The sequence below is a fragment of the Neolamprologus multifasciatus genome, chromosome 15 (genome assembly GCF_963576455.1).
Source record: "Neolamprologus multifasciatus chromosome 15, fNeoMul1.2, whole genome shotgun sequence".
In the NCBI taxonomy this organism is placed as follows: Eukaryota; Metazoa; Chordata; class Actinopteri; order Cichliformes; family Cichlidae; genus Neolamprologus; species Neolamprologus multifasciatus.
In genome coordinates this window covers 20657694-20680506 of record NC_140453.1, presented here as the reverse complement: position 1 = coordinate 20680506, position 22813 = coordinate 20657694, and the positions used below count along the sequence as shown (strand labels likewise).

General features: G+C 41.1%; 1 protein-coding gene across 1 annotated transcript in view; it reads right to left on the bottom strand.

Moving 5' to 3' along the window:
- The window catches only part of afdna (afadin, adherens junction formation factor a), a 123126-nt gene that overhangs the window by 40819 nt on the left and 59494 nt on the right, over positions 1 to 22813 (bottom strand). The window contains 11 exon segments of the mRNA XM_085131801.1: positions 1482 to 1562; positions 6008 to 6114; positions 7179 to 7377; positions 7540 to 7683; positions 11442 to 11707; positions 12737 to 12831; positions 13796 to 13941; positions 17107 to 17127; positions 19172 to 19377; positions 22389 to 22456; positions 22567 to 22637. Of these exon segments, the coding sequence (XP_084987927.1) occupies positions 1482 to 1562; positions 6008 to 6114; positions 7179 to 7377; positions 7540 to 7683; positions 11442 to 11707; positions 12737 to 12831; positions 13796 to 13941; positions 17107 to 17127; positions 19172 to 19377; positions 22389 to 22456; positions 22567 to 22637 (1404 nt within the window).

Below are 22813 nucleotides of genomic sequence, written 5' to 3'. Positions count from 1 at the left end.
GTGACACACTGGCATCTCATTGGTCCTTATCTAAAAAATTACAATTAAAGGCTGTAAAATACTAATTCAACACTTGGATTCAACTTCAGATTTTATGCCTGTGCCGTTTGTTGTAAAATAATGAGGGAACCAGCCTCACCTGCACATGAAACTGCTTATCAGTCTGCAGCAGCAACCTTCGGACCTTCTTTTACACTTTGTTTCTGATTTGTGCTTTCCCTAAAGTAGTTTGCATGCAATCCGACGACAAAAATTAAATGACTTGACAGCTACAAAACAAAACCTCTCCAAATGAAGTCCTGGTTATCTAATCCCATCATTGCCTCATGAAAAACAACTATACAATGCAACGTCAAAACTCCTGCCCCACACTCTGTTTACCTGACTGACTTGAGCATGTCAGGTGATTTACACACACCGATTTACAACAATAGCTTGCACTTTATGACTGCCAAGAGATTTACAGCAGGGCAAACTCACAAAGCACAAAATTAACACGGATTAATGTTACAAAACACTTTAAAATAAAGTAAATATAACAAAAAAAATTAGCTTGGAAATTGGAATTTCTTTATGGCTGTGACATGGTCAATCATCCAATCACTTTTGGTGTTGTGAAAATGGGGGACAAGGTATGAAAATGGCTTTAATTCCTAAACAGTTGATGCAAAATTTTTGGCAGGCCACTTGAATTAAAGCTTAAGGTCCGAACTTCAAACTGTTTCATTTCAAATCCACTGAGGTGGTGTATGGATGCAACAAATTAAGGACCTGGATATTCACATATGCCCAAGTGTATAAACCTCCTGTTCATGCATCTTTTGTTGGATTATTAAGTTAATACTATTATGTGTATGTAAGCCAAAATTGCATCTTACACAGACATCTGCAGACTTTCGTACTTTGGTCCACACATCAGAGGTGCGGTAACACAAACACATGGACAGACAATGATCTACAGTTAAATTAGCCCCACATCCCCTCCCTTAAATCAGCAAACTGCACAGAGCACGTTTTTGTCCGGGGCTCATCCAGAAGTTTCTTTGTAGTGTTGCTGTTTAGTCTCTGCGCTGCTGTCAGACTCAACAGTGAAAGGAGTCTATTTTAAACAGCAGCCTGTTCTGTCAGCAGTGTGTCGCTCAGCCACACACACACACACACACACACACACACACACACACACACACACACACACACACACACACACACACACACACACACACACACACACACACACACACACACACACACACACACACACACACACCATCTCTACAGCCACAATAAAAACATCCAAGTTATTTTGGGGTTTCCTGTCAAATGCATGCCAGTCGTTTACTTTTCAGTGTTAGATTTCATTTTTTAGGAAAAGTTTCCTGCAAATTTTAAAAAATAAATAAATCCCAACAAACTGAAAACATCTCAGAGCTGCCAAAGTTTGACTTTCACTCTTTAACAAACTTCCAGGTGACATTTCTTACCTTGGCGGCCACGATGCTGAGGCCCATGCCATTGTGCTTCTTCAGGGTTACTGTGACAACCTCCGGCTCTTTCCTCATTGGCTGAAAAGAGAGATGGACAGGAAGGACAAACTGTAAGCGAGGATGTAACCTCTCACTGTGAGTGAACGCGTGGAAAAAGGCCTGAGGAAAGCTCAACTCTCCTTTAGCGTGTTCCCTTCGTCTGAACCATGTAGGAGAATAGTGAGAGAATGTAGAGTTAAAAAAAGAAGAAGAAGAAAAAAGAGGGAGGGATGAGAAAAGGGAGGGAAGGCATGAAGGAGGGATAAAGGGGAAAAGGGGAAGACCGCAGAGGAACCTGTGGTCGCTGGAACCAAGTCAAGAATGAAAACCACTTCATGGCTACCCACACACACACACATATATACACAGCAGGGCTCATTTGAGCAGGGCTGGGTGACTGGGTGGGGAAAGATGGAGAAACAAAGAAAGAGAGCTACCGAGGTTTCCCACATGATGAAAAAATATTCTGACAAAGGATACTCCAAAAGCTCACGTCACACTCATTAAAAAAAAATATGCCTGCATCGTATTGTCTATTTTTGTTTGGTGTCCTGCATGTCGCTGACTGGCGCTTCAAACTACAGGAACACCCAGAAACAAACAAAACAACAACCACAAGTCAAGAGGACAACTCGTACACTAAAATTACAGCTGCATACCGACTCAATCAGGCTGAATTCTATTGGAAAACAGATTCAACTTTCTGCTTGAAGTTTATAAAGAGAAACAGTTCAGATCTGAGGTACAACCTGACAAAGAAAACCCGAAACAAACAAACAAAAAATAAAAAACCCTCTTCGACTTCACTGACGAGACGTGGCCCTACATCAGTGATCAGTGTGTGGAGAAGGTTCCAAATTCCTGGGTACTTTCTGAACACCTGGGCTGCCAATGGTTATTAAAAAAGGTACAGAGACGACCTCACTTCCTGAGACTGCTGAGGAGGAAGAAACAGAGCCACGGCTCAGGAGATCCCTGGCTTAGCTCTGTCCTTCATACAGGACCTGTAAACCTCCCTCCTCCTTCTTCAGCAGGGTCAGACATATTTGAAGGTCCCTCACATCCTGGCCTTCATCTGTTTAACTTGTTGCCCTCTGGCAAATCAAGGACACAGACACAGGAAGAGCTTCTTTCCAAACCTCAACACCTCTTCTCTGGATGTGCCAAGTACAACATTTACTCACCTGAGTTATTCGATTATTAGATTATTGGTAAATCACTGTGTAATATTTGGGATACTCTCACCATTTGTTACCCGACTACCTAACCTTATTAAACATTAGTACTTTTTATATACTTTAGTATATGTAGCAATTTTTTTCTTAAGTTGTTGATGCGCTCCAATTTCATTGTACATTATATAATATCAATAAAAGCTTTCAATTCTAATCTTTCTAATACAACCCAAGTCAGTTTGCGAAGTCACCAGTTTCTTCTTTCTAAGTTACAAATAAATGAAAAGGTATGTCTGTAAATGAAAATGAATGAATCAATTACAGATTTGAAATATTTTATGGGTTTTTAATTGATTTTTTTAAATAGAAAAAGACATATTGTTTCTATCATAATCATGAAATACTGCTGCTGTTTACTTCCAAAAACTTTACTTAAGTTTTCTGTTGTCCTATTCTTACCTCACCTTCTGTCATTCTCCAGTAAATACAACACTGCTGTAATTTATGTCTCCTGTGCCTGTTCTTTGTCATATCTATGCATGCGTATTAAAAAAGGCATGCTCTGTTCATTATAAATTAGCTGAATCTCTCTGAACTGCTGCTCCACCCTAATAATGTTATTGTTACACATCTGGATTCTAAGTACTAACGCTGTTAACATTAACTTCACTGGGAATGCCGCCGTGATTGGTGTTCAGCATTCTCCTCATCAGTTGAAGTGGATTTAAATTTTTTAGCCAGCAGTCATTGTCTGCACGACTTCAAGTTCACACCTTTGTAGCCAGTCTGTGTATGCTAGCAAAACTCCCTGTAGCGTTGCAGAGAGAGACTGCAGCTGGCCAGCTGTTCCACACTAATGCAACAGTGGCCCAAACATTATTAGATTACTGTAATTCTGTGCGGATATTTCCACAGGAATTAATCCTGGAAGATGCTTTGATTTGGGTCCAGAGGAATTCAAGCCCTGTACAGGTTATTATCAGGCCCACAATTAGGCTGTGTGTGACACGCCGCTGTACTAAACACAAGTAAATTAATTAAACTTAATTGATACCCATGTTTATCCATCAGACAAACAAACGAGGTTAACGACTTTAAGCTCTTAGGAAAAACTTGAGAGCCACACCTCAAATCTGATAAACACAAAGCCGACTTCAAAGCTGGTGGCAACAATTTAAACCTAATTAGACATTACGTACTCAGGCGGCACAGCTCATTACACATTTTTGGCCTCTTCCATCCTTTTCTCTTTCTCTTCACTTCCTAACCAGTCACAGTAAACTGGCAGCGCTCCCTGAGGCCTGGTTCTGATCCAAGTCTCTTCCTGTTAAAAGGGAGTTTTTCTTCCCACAGTTACCAAGTGCAGCAGGTTAATGACTTTTCAGTCTTTACATAATGGTATAAAGCACCCCGAGGCAACTGTTACTGAACGTTAACTGAATAAAACTCAGTGTTATTTTTCATACTGTACAACAGCATGGGCTCAAACATCACTGCAGGCTCTCCTTATTCCACTTCTAATTTAGTATCAGACTTTTCCACATAATCCAGTTTATACATTTATACACATAAAAAGCAAACAATATCACATCTTTGACACTAATGTGGTTGCAGAGCAGAGCTGGTCTTGTAATGATCGCTTAAGAACTGTCGACAAGGCAGAGCTCGACCCACCAGTCTGCCTGAACACACACCATTAATCACTGTGTGTGTGCGCGTGTGTTGTGTGACACGCCTGTCGAGACTACAGTCATGAAATAGTAGAGTAGGGATAAACAGACCAATTACAGAGGAAGTGGCTCTGTGTGTGTGTGTGTGTGTGTGTGTGTGTGTGTGTGTGTGTGTGTGTGTATAAGTAAAAGAAGTCTCTCATTTACTGCTCTGGGCTCCCCAACTTCAGCAGCGTGATTAGTGTTGATTAAATTGTGTGTGCGCTTGTGTCTTGGTGTGTGTCTTATGAAAAGTAAATAGATCCTTTTGAAGTCACTTTAATCTCTGCATTCAGATTGAGAGACCACACACAGACACAGACACACACACACACACACACCTCTGGACTCAAATCATAGCAGTCTCCAGGTTTAAACGTGTCTAAAAATAGTCAAACTATGACAGTCGTGCCGTCAAATTATCTACAGCTCAGTTTCTGCACAGGAATTTTACCTGTTTTTGGCTGCTAGTCTCAGCTACCCTGAATCTCTTGTACAAACTCGGTGAAATCCTCTACTTATTGTCATTTTTGTCAGAGGAAGTTTATTAATACAGCTGAAATATTAAAAATGTATATACTAGCCACATTAGTATTTATGCCTTTCACGATGCTCAATTAATACTTATTGGTGCGAAGAGTCCTAAGAAAACCTCTCTGACACCACTACACCACCAGTCTGAAATGCTGATTCAAAGCAGGATGGATCCATGCTTTTATGTTGCTTAGGCCAAATGACCCCATCATCTGAATGTTAGAGTAGAAATTGAGACTTATCAGACCAGAAGCAATTTTTCAGTCTCTTACTGTCAAATTGTTCTGAACTATAGAATCAGTTTCCTGCTCTTAGCTGACAGGAGGGGCACCCAGTGTGATCTTCTCCTTCAAGGTTTAATGTCTTGTGCATTCAAAGACGATTTTATCCAGAGAAGTGTTGCTCACTGGATATTTCTGCTTTTTTACATCATTCTCTGTAAACCCCAGAGATGGTCATGTGGGAAAATCCCAGCAGAGTACGAAATACGAAATATCAGGCTGTCTGGCACCAACAACCAGGTCACACCCAAAGTTGCTTAAATCACCTTTCTTCCCCACTCTGAGACTCAGTCTGAGCTTCAGCAAGTCATCCTGACCATGTTGACATGCTTAAAATGCACTGAGTTGCTGCCATGTGATCAGCCAATTAGATATTTGTATCAAAGAGCAGCTCATCGTTATTGACAATATGGAGGCGTGTCTGGGCAGCATACAGAGCAAAGTGGATGTGATCTAAGTGAAGATCATCCACTCAAAGCAAGAGCGCAGCATAAAAATGTAAATGCTGAAAAAAGAACAGTGTCCCAAAGTCACTCTGCAGCCATCAAAGACCCTGCGGCCACTTTGTGGCTCCAAGAGTTTTAGTCTTGTTTTCTGCTGTCTTAGCTGTCAGACTTACTTTAGACTTCAGTCTCCACAGTCTCTGTGAGTCAGCATTACTAAACCTGCAAAGTCTCCTCTGTGGCACCGACTTTACCCAGGATGCCCCACTGCACTGACACACAACTCTATAAATAAACGCACGCACAGTGTGGCGAGAGAGTGACTGAACGTCGACGCCGTACCATTTCAGAGTTGTCAGCAGCGGAAAAGTGGCTGTCGCAGTCAGCTCCTTCGAAGTGGACGGTCCAGGTGCCGGGCGAACGTGGATGTGGCGTTAACCTACAAAAACCTACCAGAGGAAACAGACGCACACAGAAATAATGTAACTGATAGTAGAGTGATCATAACCTTTGTTTCAGAGCAGCTTTTCTGAAATCATGACAATAAGAAAACGTTAATTGTCGAGTGTAGTAATACAGCATACAAAGCAACCAAACTTATTTTAAAGCAGCAGCTACTGATTCTTTTTGTTTGGTCTGCTTTATTTTAAGATGCTTAAATCCCAACATAACATCTTTAAACTCATTGTACATCTCATAGCTTTAAAAACAGGAGGCATAAAACTGTGTGTTAGTCCTTGAAAGAATTGCAGGACTAACACACAGTTCCATCCATCCATCCATCCATCCATCCATCCATCTTCATCCGCTTTATCCGAGGCCGGGTCGCGGGGGCAGCAGCCTAAGCAAAGAGGCTCCCTCTCCCCAGCCACCTCCTCCAGCTTATCCGGGGGAACACCAAGGCGTTCCCAGGCCAGCCGAGAGATATAATCTCTCCAGTGTGTCCTGGGTCTGCCCCGGGGCCTCCTCCCGGTGGGACATGCCTGGAACACCTCACCCAGGAGGCGCCCAGGGGGCATCCTTGTCAGATGCCCAAACCACCTCAACTGGCTCCTTTCGATGTGGAGCAGCAGCGGCTCTACTCTGAGCCCCTCCCGGATGGCCGAACTTCTCACCCTATCGCTAAGGGAGAGGCCAGCCACCCTTCGGAGGAAGCTCATTTCCGCCGCTTGTATCCGCGATCTCGTTCTTTCGGTCACTACCCACAGCTTGTGGCCATAGGTGAGGGTAGGGACGTAGATCGACCGGTAAATTGAGAGCTTCGCTTTTGCACTCAGCTCCCTAACACACAGTTATGAAACATAATTCAATGAATGTTTGTTTTCCTTTAGGTATACAGGGTTTTATTTAAAACAATGACAATAAAAACAAATTAAAAACCCTGAGAAAAATTATCTGCTCATATTTAACCAAAGTCATTTACATTCTCATAAAACAAACCTATTTGAAGGCTTTCATTCATATATTTCCAATATGACTTCATTGCTTATTCACATATAGTTTGACTTTTTACCTCTTTGCAGGAGAGGCTCCAGGAAGTCCTGCAGGCCATTGGGGAGGCTGCGCACCACGTCGCAGGAGTAGCCGTCCTCAGGAAGGAGAAAGGGCAGCTGGAGGTCTGGATCCTCCTCGAGCTGAACCTCTCTGCCGTCACTCCTTGCCAGCTCATCTGCTGTGTTTTCCGCCACTGCCACCACGTGGTCTATCAGCTCCTAAACACACAGAAACCAGCAGAACACACGCATCAGGCAACCTAACCTCTGGTTTGGAGCTTAAATAGTTTCTACAAATCAGTTTGACTTTAATAACTCCAGTTTCTTCTAATTTAATCCAATAAAAACGGTGCACATGTTTAAAGACGGCGTTTGTCTTACAGGTGGGATGTACGGCTCATCGGGGGCACAGTGGTAGTTGGTCATGAGGGCGTGAAGCTGCAGGGAGTTGAGCTTGAAGCAAGTGTTATTGATGGTCTGCACATCCTGCATGGAGTATTTATCCATGGTCAGCAGGGTGGTGGCCTGGAAGGGGACACAAACACATATGTTGTAAATCAAACACATTCTTATTGTTTTGAATGTAAACAGAGTGGCCACACGTGGTCGCAACGTTATCTGCAAGCACACGAAGAGAGACTTCCGCGGTTGTGTTGACTGGCTGACTGTAGGCGAGGCGAGTGTTGTGAGTAGGGGTGGGTTTTTATAATCTATTTATCGATTAAAATCGATTCTGGCTTGGATAACGTAAAATCGATTCATTAAAATCCTGAATCGATTTTTTAATATAAATTTATTTTGCCCAAAATGCTAGAATCTCTGGTGAAATCTCACAAAATTTCAACAACCACCAAACAGCTAAGACAGTAAATGAGAGCAGGAACACGGATTCTGCACAAATACTTAAACACACAGCGCAACCCGCAGATCAGAATCAGTTAGATGTTGCCTTTCTCACGGTCGGGGCTGAAAGCCGACAGCTCGCTGATTCTGATCTGTCGGCGGGTCCGCGCTTTGTGTTCATGCCCTTTATGCGCTGATTCTAAAGCTGTTAGTTTGATCTCTCTCCAAACAATATTGACCGAACCAGCAGCAAAAGCAACAGCAAACTGCGCTTCACATAAACATAGTCATGAATTCACTCTTACTTTTACTGTTTTGCTTCCAACAGATGCACAGCTCTCTCTCTCTCTCTCTCTCTCGCTCTCTCTCTCTCTCTCTGTACTTCAAAAACAGTTTCTCTCTAAAGATCTGTTTTCTTCATTATTCGCTTGCTTGTTACGCACAAGTCTGCCGTTGTTTACAGCGCTGTCGGCGGCTGTTTTTTCCCCCTTTTACATTCTTCCGAAAAGAAAACCTCATTTCTGCCGTTCAATACTGAACCAATTTAAACTTTTTAAAATTATGCAAAATGCAAAACGCTTAACCGTGTCTCTAATAAAACCGCTGTAACGTCAGAAGTAATGTTCATATGTTGATTAATGGTTTTCTTTCGTTTTTGATCTACTGCAGAATATTTTTTATAAAATCCCAGGCCAGGAAAATCACCTTCATGTTTTTCTGTGTTTTATCCTCAGCTACTTTGACACAAAGGCATCTGCTGTGACGCTTACACCTTTGATAAAGTCTTGTGTGTGTCAGCTTCCTTTTTATAGATACAAAAATATGTAAATGCACTGATCTGAATTATAATATTTCTGACTGTCAAAATTTCCCAGATTCAAATCGAATTGAATCGAATCGAATTAAATCGAATCGTGGATCGATTTAATTCGATCCACGATTCGATCGAATTAAATCGATCGAATTTACAAGGACCTTGTGAATCGGAATTGAATCGATTCTAGAAATCAGTGACGATACCCAGCCCTAGTTGTGAGACAGTAATAAGAAACTGATGACAGCTGTTGAGTTGTTTGCTTGTTTTGCCAGAGTCAGTCGAAGCTGATAAAGCAGAGTCCCAGAGAAGCACCTGAGCAGGGGTTTGGAGTGTTTGCCTCTTTACGATTTTTCATTTCAGGTTTACTATAACAGAGGATTATACAAGTTTCCTTCTGGGCAAGAAGAGATCCTCCAGAAACTGCAAAGCTTCAAAGCATTTTTCCTGGTTGCATTCATGCTGCTAAAAGGGATTGTAGTGATGTAATAACCAGTCAGCGGTTGGTAGTCCAACTCCATGTCTTGTTGTGGTCTCTTAATTTCTTGTTTCAGCCTCTTCATTTTCTCTCTGAATTGCTGCAGTGTAGTAAACATCTACTCCCAAACTTCAGACTGCCGCAGCCAATTTAGAGATCCTGAAAACCTTCTGCAGCCCACCCAAACCTTCAATCCCAACTGCACAACGCACAAAAGGAAATGATTCCTTCCATGTGGATTCAGAGACTCATTTTAATCTTAATTTTGTTCACATTAACAGCTTTAGCTGATGGCCACATTTGTGCTCTCTGATTAAATAGAGTACAGTTCAGGGTCAAGAATAGGCCAGAAACTGAAGGAAAACCTGTTATTTTTAAAATCACATTGAGATTTTTTTCAGTTCAGTTTCTTCTTCTTTTCTAAATTACAAATGGCTTCTTGCTGCAGTAACATCACAACCCACTTTTTTTGAAATCCCAGGTGTCATAGCAAAAAATGACCCATTGTTAGTCAGTTGTGCTGGTTTCAATCATTATGCAAATGTACCATTTATTAGACTTGGGAAACCTGCGGTCACCTGAGACAGTAGTCGTCACTTGAATGAGTAACAAAACATTTCTGTGACTGAAAAAGCAAAGTTGAGATAAACAGAATCAACTTTCTGGGAGTTGTCATTTCAAGACCCTCTTACTCTTCCACAGGAGCTACTCTGTAATAGTACTTTTACAGGTCTGCGTAATTCCCTAAAAACAGAAAATGGGTGTGTGTGTATATATTATTTATATAAATATATATATACACATATATACATATATATATATACATATATATATATATATACACACATACATATACATAGGGATGGGTATCGTTTAGGTTTTATCCGATACCGGTGCCAAACTGGTACTTTTGAAACGGTGCCGGTGCTTAAACGGTGCTCAAACCGGTGCTTAAAGAATGGAGAACACAAAATTGGTCCAAAAACCTCTCATGTTCAGCTGTTTTTATTGTAAAAAGATAACAATGTTAGCCTTTTCTGCAGCTATAGGGCATATATGATATCACTCTTGGCTGGAAGCAGTGCTTAAACAATGGAAAAAACAAACTTTGTCCAAAAACCTCTCATGTTTAACTGTTTTCCACTTTTTCTTTGGTCATTTTAGCCTTTTTGGCCAGGGTAAAGGGAGTATCTGCCATCAAACAAGAAGACAGCTGCATGTAACTACGACAGTGTTTGCTAGTTCACCTTACATGCATTAATGTAATAACGTGGTTAGCCTACTCAACGTAAATTGCACACGAACAACATGAAGCTACTCACGCAGAGAAAAACGGCTGCTGCTGCCATCATCATCCGTCACCACCACACCCGCAGTAGATGCGCTCGGTGTGAGGTCTCGCAGCAAGCTATCAAATACGGTGCATTTTTCTGCTTTTAAAAAAAACGCTATGCATCGCCAGGTGTTTCATCGGATTTGAGGCGTTACCTCCTTTGACAGTATCACAGTATCACCTTAAAGCACTTGTTGCAGGCTGGTGAGTTTGCATATTTTGCTGTGAAGTACAGCCAGACTTTTGACCGCTTCGTCTTGGGCATTTTTAATCTGTAGCTCTGCTCTAAAAGTACGTACATACCTGGGCCCGCCTACTATCCTCGGAAACGTAAAATGATTGGCTAGAATTCAAAGTGTATGACATCTCAGAAAAAAAAAGCACCGAAATGAAGCACCGAAATGTGCGCTGCTTTTCGGTCTGGTTACTACCGTTTATGTCAGAACCGGTGCCATCATGGCACCGGATACCGGTACCCATCCCTACATATACATATACATACATATATATATTTATTTATTTACATATACACATTTCAAAGTAAAATTGTGGTTCTCTGTGAAAAATACACTTTCATTTATCTGTAATTTGGACAACTTCAGACACAACCAACAAGTAAATCAGTCGAACATATTCTTTTTTTATCTTTTCAAAACCCTTTATAGTAGTAAGAAAAATTTGAAATGGAGATATTTTAAAAAGATGCAACAAACCAATTAGTGTGACTGACACAACTGAGGAAAATGCCTCTAAAATCTGTTTTAGCGAACATCTGCTCACACCCCTGCACAGACTCTTACCGTTTACCATCTTACCTGTACGATTCGGCTGAGGTGGCAGTCAGCAGCAAGCTCCAGACCCTGCTTCTCAGCCCAGGCCTCAATGTGGCTCAGCTGTTGCCGGAGGATGGCGCCCCAGTAGTGACAGCACAGCCCCGAGCCGGTATCTGTCACCAGCTTGTTGAACAGCCACATGTTGATGAAGTGGAAGAGCTGCGAGAAGAGCTGGATGGTGAGAGCGGCGTTGACCCGACACCGCCGCAGTAACGACATCGCCCCTGTCAGTGTGTGCAGGACGTCCTCTGAAAAGAGAAACCGGGACGTGAGAAAAAAATCTTCCCCTCTATGTCTTATATCCTGTTCAAAGTCATTCTCTGAGGCGTGTGAGGCTTGTTTTTTAAGATCACTCAGTAGAAATCCGGTTACATGCCCTTGTACTTTTGCCTCTGTGATAGGCGCACTTCTTCCAGTGTTTAAAAAAAAAAATACAATCTTCCAGCTGGATTATAATCATCTTAATAAACTGACAGGAAGCCAAGTGGAGGAGTTTGTGATTGAAGGTTGTGTTTTTTTGGGTACATTCAGTACATATGTACAACATCCTCAGAAAAAAAGACAAGCGCCTCCTGGTTTCACTCCTCACCTGATGCAACACTGTCTGACTTGAAAACTGTGGGCTTTTCAACCCGCAATGATCCTCTACATGAAATGTGAGTGAAGTATATGGACAGTTTCCAGGAGCTGTATGATCAGGTTATTAAAACCAGGCCTGTAAGCAAACAAATACTGTGTGCAACAATAGCTACAGAGTTCAACTTAGGCTTTCCTCTGAGTTTCTGTAGTCTGCTGAAAAATCTTGGGTTCCATGTTTGTGTAAATTCTTGACTTCAGAGAGTTTTGATAAAAAATAAAATTCTTTGAGTTTAAGGTGGCACTGCAGCTACTGACTCTGCAGAAAAGTAGATCCCAAATCAGAGACAGGTCCAAAGCATGTTTAAAAAAACCAAAACAAGACACCTGAGAGACGATTAGGAAATAAAAAAATATTTTGTTCAGATTTTCTAATATATTCTTTACAGTCTCACAAGGTCCAAAGGAACCTGAGAAAATTAATGCTAACAATTTCTAGATGTGTGCAACATGTGACGAACAAGTGGGGAATCATTTTAACATAAAATGGTGAGAACTCCGGCAAAACCTATAATGACATACTATTAACATGTGGACGTGTCTTCATTTTAAAGGGCTAATCACCTAAATTAATTCAGAATTGTTGCTGTTAGTCATGAGCAGTCTTGGTTGCTTCTTGTGGTTGTGTGTTTGCACATTACCGATCTTTGGTCTCTGTGGATTGTGCTCCTCGGGGTCATCGAGGAAGGCAGGCATGTAGTTGTTCAGATCGGCCTGGAGACAGTGGACCAGGTACCTGCAGGAACACAATACAGCTTGTTGCAACGTCATTCAACAGTGTTCACATCAAAGGTCAACATCTGAACGTATTTTACACTTTCAGAGGCTTTCAGAAATTTTAATGTGGGTTATCAGTGTGTTCATATATTTTCCATAATGCTTCTAAACCAAGTGAGAAGTTTAAATTACTGCTAACTGGCAGTGAATGTCATTTATACAGAAAAGATTGCAAGCCTTTGTTTCTTATCACCCAGTTTATACTAACAAGTTACTTTAATAAGGATTTCATTACATTATTGGATGGACAGTTTGGACTGCATATAAAAGACAGCGCATGCTCACAGGGGGTTGTATGATCGTTGGGGTTTCTCTCTATGATCGTGGGTCTTGTCTTTATAATATAAAGCCCCTTGAGGTGACTGTTGTTGTCTTTTGGTGCTATATTAATAAAACTGAACTAAAATTTGAGGTAGATTCTAGCTCTGCTTATTTCACATGTATAAATTTAAGTCCATCATCATCATCACTTCTCATTCATTTTGACTGGGGCAACATTATTAACTGGATGCACTCATTTGTTTTTAGGACAAAGTTAGTAATACACTGCTCACTTGGATCAACCCCATTAACCTGCATTCCTTCTAATGGCCAGCAGTGGGCGACTCCTGCAGCTAGAAAAGATAACAGCTTCCTCCCCCTGTGACCCTAGGAAACGCTTTTGTGGTGAGTTTACGGGTATTTATTTAATCTCTTATTGAATTAATAATGAACATTTTGTAATTTGCAGTTTCTGTTAAGAGTCACAAAGTAGAATGAACCAGGGTATAGTCATGATTTGTCATGACATGACAATAGAAACACTGTTTGATGCTTCGCAAAGGGAAGGCATTAACCTGTGGGCATCATCACAATGGCTATATCTTTCGTACACAGTTTATTATCTACACCCACAGTCCCCACATCCACAAACACAAACTGACTTGAAGGCCATCTGGACCAGATGGGCGAGGATGTCCTGGGCGTCCAGCGTGATGCGACTCAGGTCTCGGTCCTGTTTGATGAAATTGAGCAGCTCGGAGGCATTGGCCATCCAGAAAGCCAGTGCTCCCGCGATGTTCTTCTGCTTCTGTAATGCACCAATCACAACCACACACAAAGAAAAACATGGTAGAAGCTGTTAGAGTAGAAGTGTCCAGGGAAGACTCAAGGGTTAAAAACAAAACAAAAAAAGTTAAAAATTAAAAAAAAAAAAAAAAAAAAAAAAAAAAAAAAAAAGGGAGGAGGACAGAGGGGTTTCTGTTTGAGTGACAGCAAGAAGGAGCAGCTGTTACTTTAAGATAGACTCATGCCTCGCCCACCCCTCCCTCTAAGCCAACCGGGTGTCGAGAAGGAGAGAGGTCATCACTTTCAGATCGGTAAACACAAACAAAGTGTCGTGAGCTCTCTGATAGTTTTGTTTTACACAAGAGTGACCTCTCCTTTTCTCTCCCATTCATCAGATCGACAGACACCGGCCGTCTTAGTTCACAGTTTAAATCATGACGAAGCTCGATGTCTGAGGAGCTGATTGGTTAAAATCCCCACCGCTCAGAGAGAGAGAGAGGATTGTGCAAAGCTTGGTCCCTTGCATTCATCTATCCCTGCCTTTGAAAAACAAATGAAAACAGAACAAAGAAAAGAAAATAATAATAATAATATCAATTATAATAATAATAACAACAACAACAATAATAACCCTTCATTCAGAACAGCCAGACAATGAGAGATGGAGCCAAGTGCATCCACAATGAAACACAGATGGATGGCTGAACACGTTAAACGAACATCCAAACAGACAAATGAAGCAGACGAGGTGGAGCAGGTCAGAGGGACGCGACTTGTCTCTCATCCACACCGTCGAGTAGAAGAAGCAAGATGTGAGGTCACAACAAAAAAACAAAACAAAAAAAATGGATGCCAGAGTTAAAGACTGAGCAATGATGGAGAGAAGTGGATGCTTTGGTTTTTGTTCTGTTTTTGTTTTGTTTTTTTTCTTTGGTGTGTTTGTTTTTTAGTACCAGGCAGGTCCAGGAAGCTGAATGGAATTAGTCAAGTTGATGTTGCTGTTGTTGCTTAGTTTTCCAGCTGTGGGGTAGGATGCATTATTATGGCTGTATTTTACATCATCTCTGTTAGAATGGAGAAAAAGAAGCAGCAGCAACAATGAAGGGCTGGTCAAAAAGAAAAAAAGCATAGAGACAGAAGAAGAAAGTAGGACAGGGAGATAGAAGTGGGGGCAGAGATTAATAGAGGAAAGCCGAGGGGTTGATGAGGTTGGTGATGTGATTTTACGTCACCAGTGCTTAAATGTTATCTGATTCGCCTTAATTAAAATGTGTTGGGGTTTTTTGTTTTTTTTTTACCCAGTTGGTCTGGAGTCGAGGTTTCAGGTAAAGAAATAATTTAACATATGAGCTTCGATCAAAAAGATCTTCAAATCCATGCGCACTGTTATCCTGATCATCACTCTATGGAAGTCTCGCTTCGACCACGAACACCAAACAAACAACTTTCAAGCTAAGGATCATCACCGAGCTGAGCATTTAACCATCGTGCAATAACGTTAATGTTCACATTTCCACTGAAATCAGCTGGCAGTAACACAGCAAAAAAAAAAAAAAGACCCATCATGCACGTAGAGGAAGCTTTGCAATGCAATAACAACTTATTTGTTTCCTTAGTACATAGAATGAGATTACTGAACCACCTACAGTGATGCATTACAGAAAAATATATGTTGACTGCAGCTCACCGTCTCCAACTTTGTGACACGAACAACAATCTGAAAAACAGAAGCTGTCCTAAAGCAGTCCAGAGGTGCACAACGAGACAAACTCTGACGCAAAACTAACAATGAGATATGGTAAATGGACTGGACTGGTTCTTATATAGCGCTTTTCTACTCTTTCTGAGCACTCAAAGCGCTGTACACAACTTGTACATTCACCCATTCACACCCATTCGCACAAGCACATTTTTCTAAGTGCTTTCTAAGTAACATTCACACACATTCATACTCCGATGGATGCATCGAAGAGCAATTTGGGGTTAGTATCTTGCCCAAGGATATTTGGCATGCAGACTGGGGAAGCCAGGGATCGAACCACCAACCCTCCGATTAGTAGATGACCTGCTCTACCACCAGCTCAGGTGGTAGAGCAGGTCATGGAGATGGAGATGGAGATGGTGTAGGTAACCATAAACCATACACCGCAACCTGATGTGCACCTCACTAGAAATACAACTACACATCACGTTGATGCAGCTCGCAACAACTGTGATTCTCCTCCATGGTTATTAAAGTTAACGAAAACTAAAAATAGGTGTGAACAAAATGTAATTATCCAAAATAAAAATTATAAACAGACCTGGGGAAAAACAAACTAGGAAAAAATGATAGCAGGAAATTTGCTTAGTTTTTGTATTGTTTGTCTATAAGACTGAGTCAACCGCTTTCCAAAAGTTTGGCTTCTTTTTTTAAATACCTGAAATATCTGTTCTTTACCGCTGATATAAATCTCATATAATAATAACTAAAAGGCCAAAAACTAACTCTTAAATTAATAAAATTAAACTAAAACAAGAAAGCCACACTACGGAAACTGCCTGAAAGTTAACAAATTAACAGCAAAAAGTCAAAACTAAATAAAAATGACTACAATAATGCATTTTTTGCTATTTCCATAACTAGTGTTTTGGGAGTGACTGCACAAGAACCGAGACACACCATGCACACATATAAACGCCGACCACGAGTTGGTCACTTAAACAGGCTTTACGTCGATTCAACACAGAAGTATTTATTTATCGTTCTTTACTTAATAATTACAATGTAATACTAACATTATTATTAATAATAATAACAATAGCAATAACAACAACAACAACCATTTGTTCTGTTGCTATTGGGAGTAATAAATCAACCTACACTAAGAACAACACTATAATCCAGTAGTATTTTGTCACCATGGCAAACGTGATCAACTGTTTTATTTCCTCTGCAATATGTTCCTTAAAAACAGCTCTGAAAAGTGTGGATAATACAGTAAAAGTATTTAGTTGCAAAGCTCTTGACAATGCTAACCTGTGCAGCTCACATGAACAGTAGCGAGTACAGAATATAAGGTGCACCGTGCAATTAATTTTACCCACATCACCCACCCCAAGAAAATGAGACAAAGAGAGAGCGTCAGAGCCAGGGAGAGAGAGGTAGACGAGTCTTTAGCAGCCGTATCATGATGTGCTATCCTACCTGATCCCCTTCAGCAATCTCCTGGATGGAAGGAAGAGGAAGAGGAGGAGGAGGAAGAGGACACGTTCACAGGACAGAGAGAAAACACGTCAACGGCTACAGTATGGACAGCTATGTGACACACAGATACACTTTGACACACACGATGATTATGGTTTACAATGTAAAGCCATCCTCAAAAAAGTGAAGTGATGGAGGTCAGCTGGAAAAGAAAAAATGTTAAAGAAAACACTGCAAAAGTGAACGAGGTATACAATGTTTTATATTTTACAACTAAAAGCTGCATAAAAATGTTTGAAGCACACTACTGTAACCGCACACTAACAAGGATTAAATATCAGAGAGTGCGAGCACTGTTATTGGCGAGAAACATCCCAAAGGTGCTCCAAAAATATCCTGATCTGCTGGATTAGTGTCTCGTATGCAGTGATTAATGTTCAGATGATAACTGAAAACACGCGCGTGCGCGCACACACACACGCAGTTTATAAGCAAGCTTCCTACATCTCTCAGTCTGTAGCTAAAGATAGTTTTCCTGAAACTCTATAAAGCTAAACTCCTACTACACAGACTTAAATAGTCTTGTGAGTCTGTGCTTGTGTTTTAGAACTTTTCTGCATGCCAAAGACAATGAATAGCTTGCTGCAGGCTAAACAAATAAAAGCAGTAATGGCTTTACTGGATGCTGGAGGCTTTAAAAGAAACATGTAGGTGTTTATGTGTTTACTCTCCCCTCCTAAGATCCTCTGCTCCATATGTGGCATTGTGCTCCCACCTAACCCAGCAAGGATCACTTTTATCTTTTATTTTGTACAGTAACTTTAGTTAAGCAATGCAAAATCCTAACTTCATGCTATAAATATTTTATAGAGTATACAGAGCTGGATCGAAAAAGTTTTTTCACTCTTATTCTTCCTTTTAGGACAAGGGGTGGGGAACTCCAGGCCTCGAGGGCCGGTGTCCTGCAGGATTTAGATCTCACCCTGGGTCAGCACACCTGAATCAATCATTACCAGGCCTCTGGAGAACTTCAAGACATGTTGAGGAGGTAATATAGCCATTTAGATCAGCTGTGTTGGATCAAGGACACATCTAAAACCTGCAGGACACCGGCCCTTGAGGCCTGAAGTTCCCCAAACCTGTTTAGGACATGAAACTGATCGATGTGTCTAAATCAATTTACAGAACATTTGAACACGGATTTCTTTTCTGTGAAGGGATCGCAACTAGAAGATGAGCTTGCCATCAAACTATAGGTAAAAAGATTTCATAATCTGTAACTTGTTGTGCCCAGCTATCTATCCCACATTGCGATATGACGCTTGTGAAACTTGGAGTGAGTATCAAAATTGGTTTAAAAACCGCTTAAATATGAAAATCTCATGTGTCGAACTCAGAAAAACAGAAAAAAGAAACAGAAAAAATTGAGGTACTGAAGTTGCTGGGAAAACGAGGAAGAATTTCCACCATTTCTGACTGTTTTCAACGTGGCATGGCCCGGAGTTAACAAAAAGTTTTAACAGATGGTGAAAGTCTTAATCCTTTTTCATATTTCCATACAGACTGTTTCAATTAAAACCAGGCATTTTTAGCATGTTTATTAGAAACTTCTTGCAGATGTTTGTCTTAACGCAATATTGAACACAGATACCTCTATGCAGTTTTATTTAGAGGAGGAGATCTCGAAAAAGTCTTTAAAAATTACTGTTTTGACACCGCCTCCCTCCCCTACAAAAAACAGCTATAAGACCGGCATCAAACTTGACATTTTAAGTAACAGTAGCTCCATGTTGAGTCATAACAGGCTTCACATCTCAAGCATGTAACACTGAGTGATGGACAAACAGAATCAAAAGCACAACTGTGGAGAAAAGCTGCTAGACACACACACACAGCTTACAACAACTACAAATGTAGTTTTGTAAGAACACCGCTGAGCGTCACCTAATATTCGACAAAAGCAGGAGGAGCATGAGAACGAGATAACATGCAAATTAATCGATGATTTGATTCGACTGCTTTTAAAAATTACAGTGAAAAGACTTTTAAAAGACGCATTACTGACCTGGATGACTCCTTCCATCATGCTCACCATCTTGTTGACGATGGCGATGACCTTGTGCGTCCTCTCTGACGGCGACATGTCGGGCCGGTACGTGGGCGACAAGACGTAGCGGCAGGCCATGTACAGGACGTACGTGGGCGAGAGTTTGAAGTGAACCGTGGAGCTGTTGGTGTAGTTGATGATGGCAGAGAGGAAGGTGTCTTCAGCTGGATAGACACAGAGAGAATACATTCGATAAAATCTTTGTGGCGGCCGCTGTTTGTCAGAGGACGTAACAGATTTCACGTGATTAATTAATAATTAATTAATAAACCTGCAGCTTAAGTAATTCCCCACAAACTAAACTCATGGTCATGGTCACGTGTATGGGTGAGACAACGAAGTCTGACGCAGAAAGGGTGAGTTGGGTTATGAAAACATGAATTAAAGGCTTCTTAGACACCAAAACAATGGAGAACTGAACTGATGACTACAGAGCATTTTTACTTCCAGCCACTTTATCGTAGTCCTACAGTAGAAAACAGTAGGACTACGACTGTGCCTCTATGTGTTAAAGAGGCAAGTAGGAGTTTTATTTATTTCCTGTGTTTTCATTCATCATTTCATTCAGATACTCCTTGTGTTGTCAGTTAATTCAGCAAGTGGTTCCTGGCTTTATTCATTCATCTGTTATTTATTCTGTTTCCATCCATCCAGTTGTTTTTTTTGTTTGTTTGTTTGTTTCAACCCACTCAGCCATTCATTGATGAATTCATTCATGGATTCTCATTTTATTATTTTATTTTGTTTCTTTTTGCTTTAATCAGTCATTTTTCTTTTCCCCACTGTGTTGACTGATAAATAAAACGTAACTTTTCTTAATTGTCTGTTTTTTAATATAACAACAACAACAATAATAATAATAATAATAATAATAATAATAATAATAATAATATTCATTTGTTTATTAGACTTCTAGTTTACTATTTAATTCATTCATGTTTTTATTCATCTATTCATTTATTTTGGCTTTCATTCATTCATTCCTGCCCCTTCTGACTACAATCTCCACCTGTTTTACTCTTCCACTATAGCTGATTTTTTTTTAATCATTATTTCATGGAATAACAGCTCATCATTATAGCTGATAATAGTAATTAATGAATGCAAAGGTTTTATATATTATCTCTCATTAAAAACTTTATGTAAAGGCACAAATGACTGCACACAATAAATCAAACTGCATGTTCGAAGTGTCGGCCCACACCGCCTCTGAGCTGTGGGAGGCAGTTTGTATCAGTCGCTTTGGCGGTGCAGATATTGGCTGCACATGGGTGTCATGTTGAAAACACCAAACCAGCTGCCTCACTTTAGAGTCATTCGGTTTTAACTCTATGCCAAACTGGTGGCAGCTGCACTTTAGCAGCTACAACACTCCATATGAAAACCTGAAGATGAGACTACTGCACCTTTTCTGCCTCTTACAGCACATGGTTAGGCTCCCTGAGGACTGTGGGTATGAGAGTCTCCACCACTTTATGACCAAAAACCATCTTTTGCCTGGAAAACAGCTTATCTCTCACACACACACACGGTGCCAAATATATTGTAGCACTGTCAGAACGTGCACGCTGATAGACTCGGGCCCAGAGCAGAAGAAGAGTCAATAAACAGAAGACAAAGCAAACGGCTCGAAGCGTTCGTGGCTACAAAAAGCGTGGGAAACGAAACGTTGCACTGCCGTCTGGAACTCAATTATCATGAATTTAACATCCAACAGCAACAAAGAGTTCTGAAATCATCTAATAAAGGATTCACTAGAGACATTAGAAAATTAAATGCCGGGGATTAGGAGAACTCAGTCCAGCTCTGAGGTTCCCTCCACACTGGCAGACAAAAGGAGAACTTTCATTTTATTACTTTATTAAAACAGGAATGCACAGTTCGAACACGGCTCAGAAAAACGCAGAGATGGAAATCATGAAGCTCAATATTAATCTCTGTGATGTACTCTGACATGTAAAGGCAGAAACACCCTGATGTAGCAGTTTTCATACATGCACCACAGCCCCAAACTTCTCCACCGTTCAAGGTGCACGAGAGAACAATAACAAACCTTTGAGGCCAGTCATGAAATGGTCTTCAACCTGCCAGCTTCACAGAAAAAGTTCCACAGGAATAAGTTCCTGGGTTTGAATCCAGTCTTTTCCGTTCTGTATGGAGCCTGCATGTTCTCCCTGTGTCTGCATGGGTTCTCTCTGGGAACTCCAGCTTCCACCAACAGTTCAAAAACATGCATGGGGTAAGGGTTAAGTGGTGATTATAAATTGATTGTAGTTCCCAAGGGTCTCCTCCCAGATAAACATGCCCCCAAAACCTCCAGCGGCATTGTTACAAGACGATGGAACAGCCTCAGCTGGCTGCTTTCAACATGATTGAGCAGAAGCTCCACTCTAAGATCCTTCCAAATGTACAAGCTCTGCAACCTTGCTCTAAGGCTGAGCTCAGTCACCCTGCAGAGGGAACTCATTGTGACTACTGTGTATTTTTGACTTTGTACTATTGTTCATTAACTTGCTCTCATGACCAAATATGACAGCTAGAACATACGTGGACGTCTCTTTTACAACAGTCTGATACACTGCCCGTATTACTGCTAAGTGAAGGTGAAGGCTAAGGTCGATGGACCCATAAATACACCTTTCCGCGCCATGTCTCGAGAAAAACATCCTGAGATATCTGCCTTTCAACCCAGAGAGGGCACTTCACAGTCTCACATTTGGAGGTGTTGACCTCCAATGCTGAAGGTCACACTCTGATAAATCAAATAAAACCACATTGGCTTCAAAAAGCAGCGATGGAGGGTCCCCTTAACCCCGGCTGCACCCGCAGATCTTGTTCAAGAATATCACAAGCAGGCTCAGAAACGAGGAGCAAAACCACTGTGAACGTGCTTGACTTTGTGCCACAACGTCAAATAGGATTTTAATGATTATAATGGCTTTCAGCCTTTCATCGCTGCAGGTCGGCGAGGTGAGAGAAAACGTGAAAAGCCTCTGAACTGCCTGCATTAACCATGACACCGTTATTGAGCAGCACTACTTCCAGCGCAATCAGGTCAGGTTTGTCGGGCCAGGACGTTACGACAGGAACTGAAAGGGTTCAATAGTTTCCAGCTATTGACTGTGTCACTGACACAGTGAGGTGAATGAAGAGGGAGAAAGTGATGAACACTCACAGTTGTCTCTGAACTCAATGCTGGCTGGAAGAGTCAGCTCTGTTCTGTCTGCTGAAATATCCTGAGACCTGATGAGACAGATTCAAACCATGAGGAGAGGAGACGCATACAGAGGGGAGAAAAAGGATAAGCATGAGGATCAAGAGAATCCAGGGTATTGGAGGAAACCATGTCTGACCTGCTGTCCTGCTGCTCTCCTCTGATCATGGGTTTGACCATTCCTCTCTCCATGTCCAGCTTTCCTGAGCTCTGAAAACACACAGAGAAAAAAAAGAAGCTTCAATTAAACGTAACATACGGAAATTAGTCCCTTATTATATTTTAAAGATACTGGCTACAGTCCTACGAGGCTTAAATGCAGCATGGGGAAACAAATCAAAGTTATGGTATCACGGAGTTTTGTCTGGGAACGCCGACAATGGTGA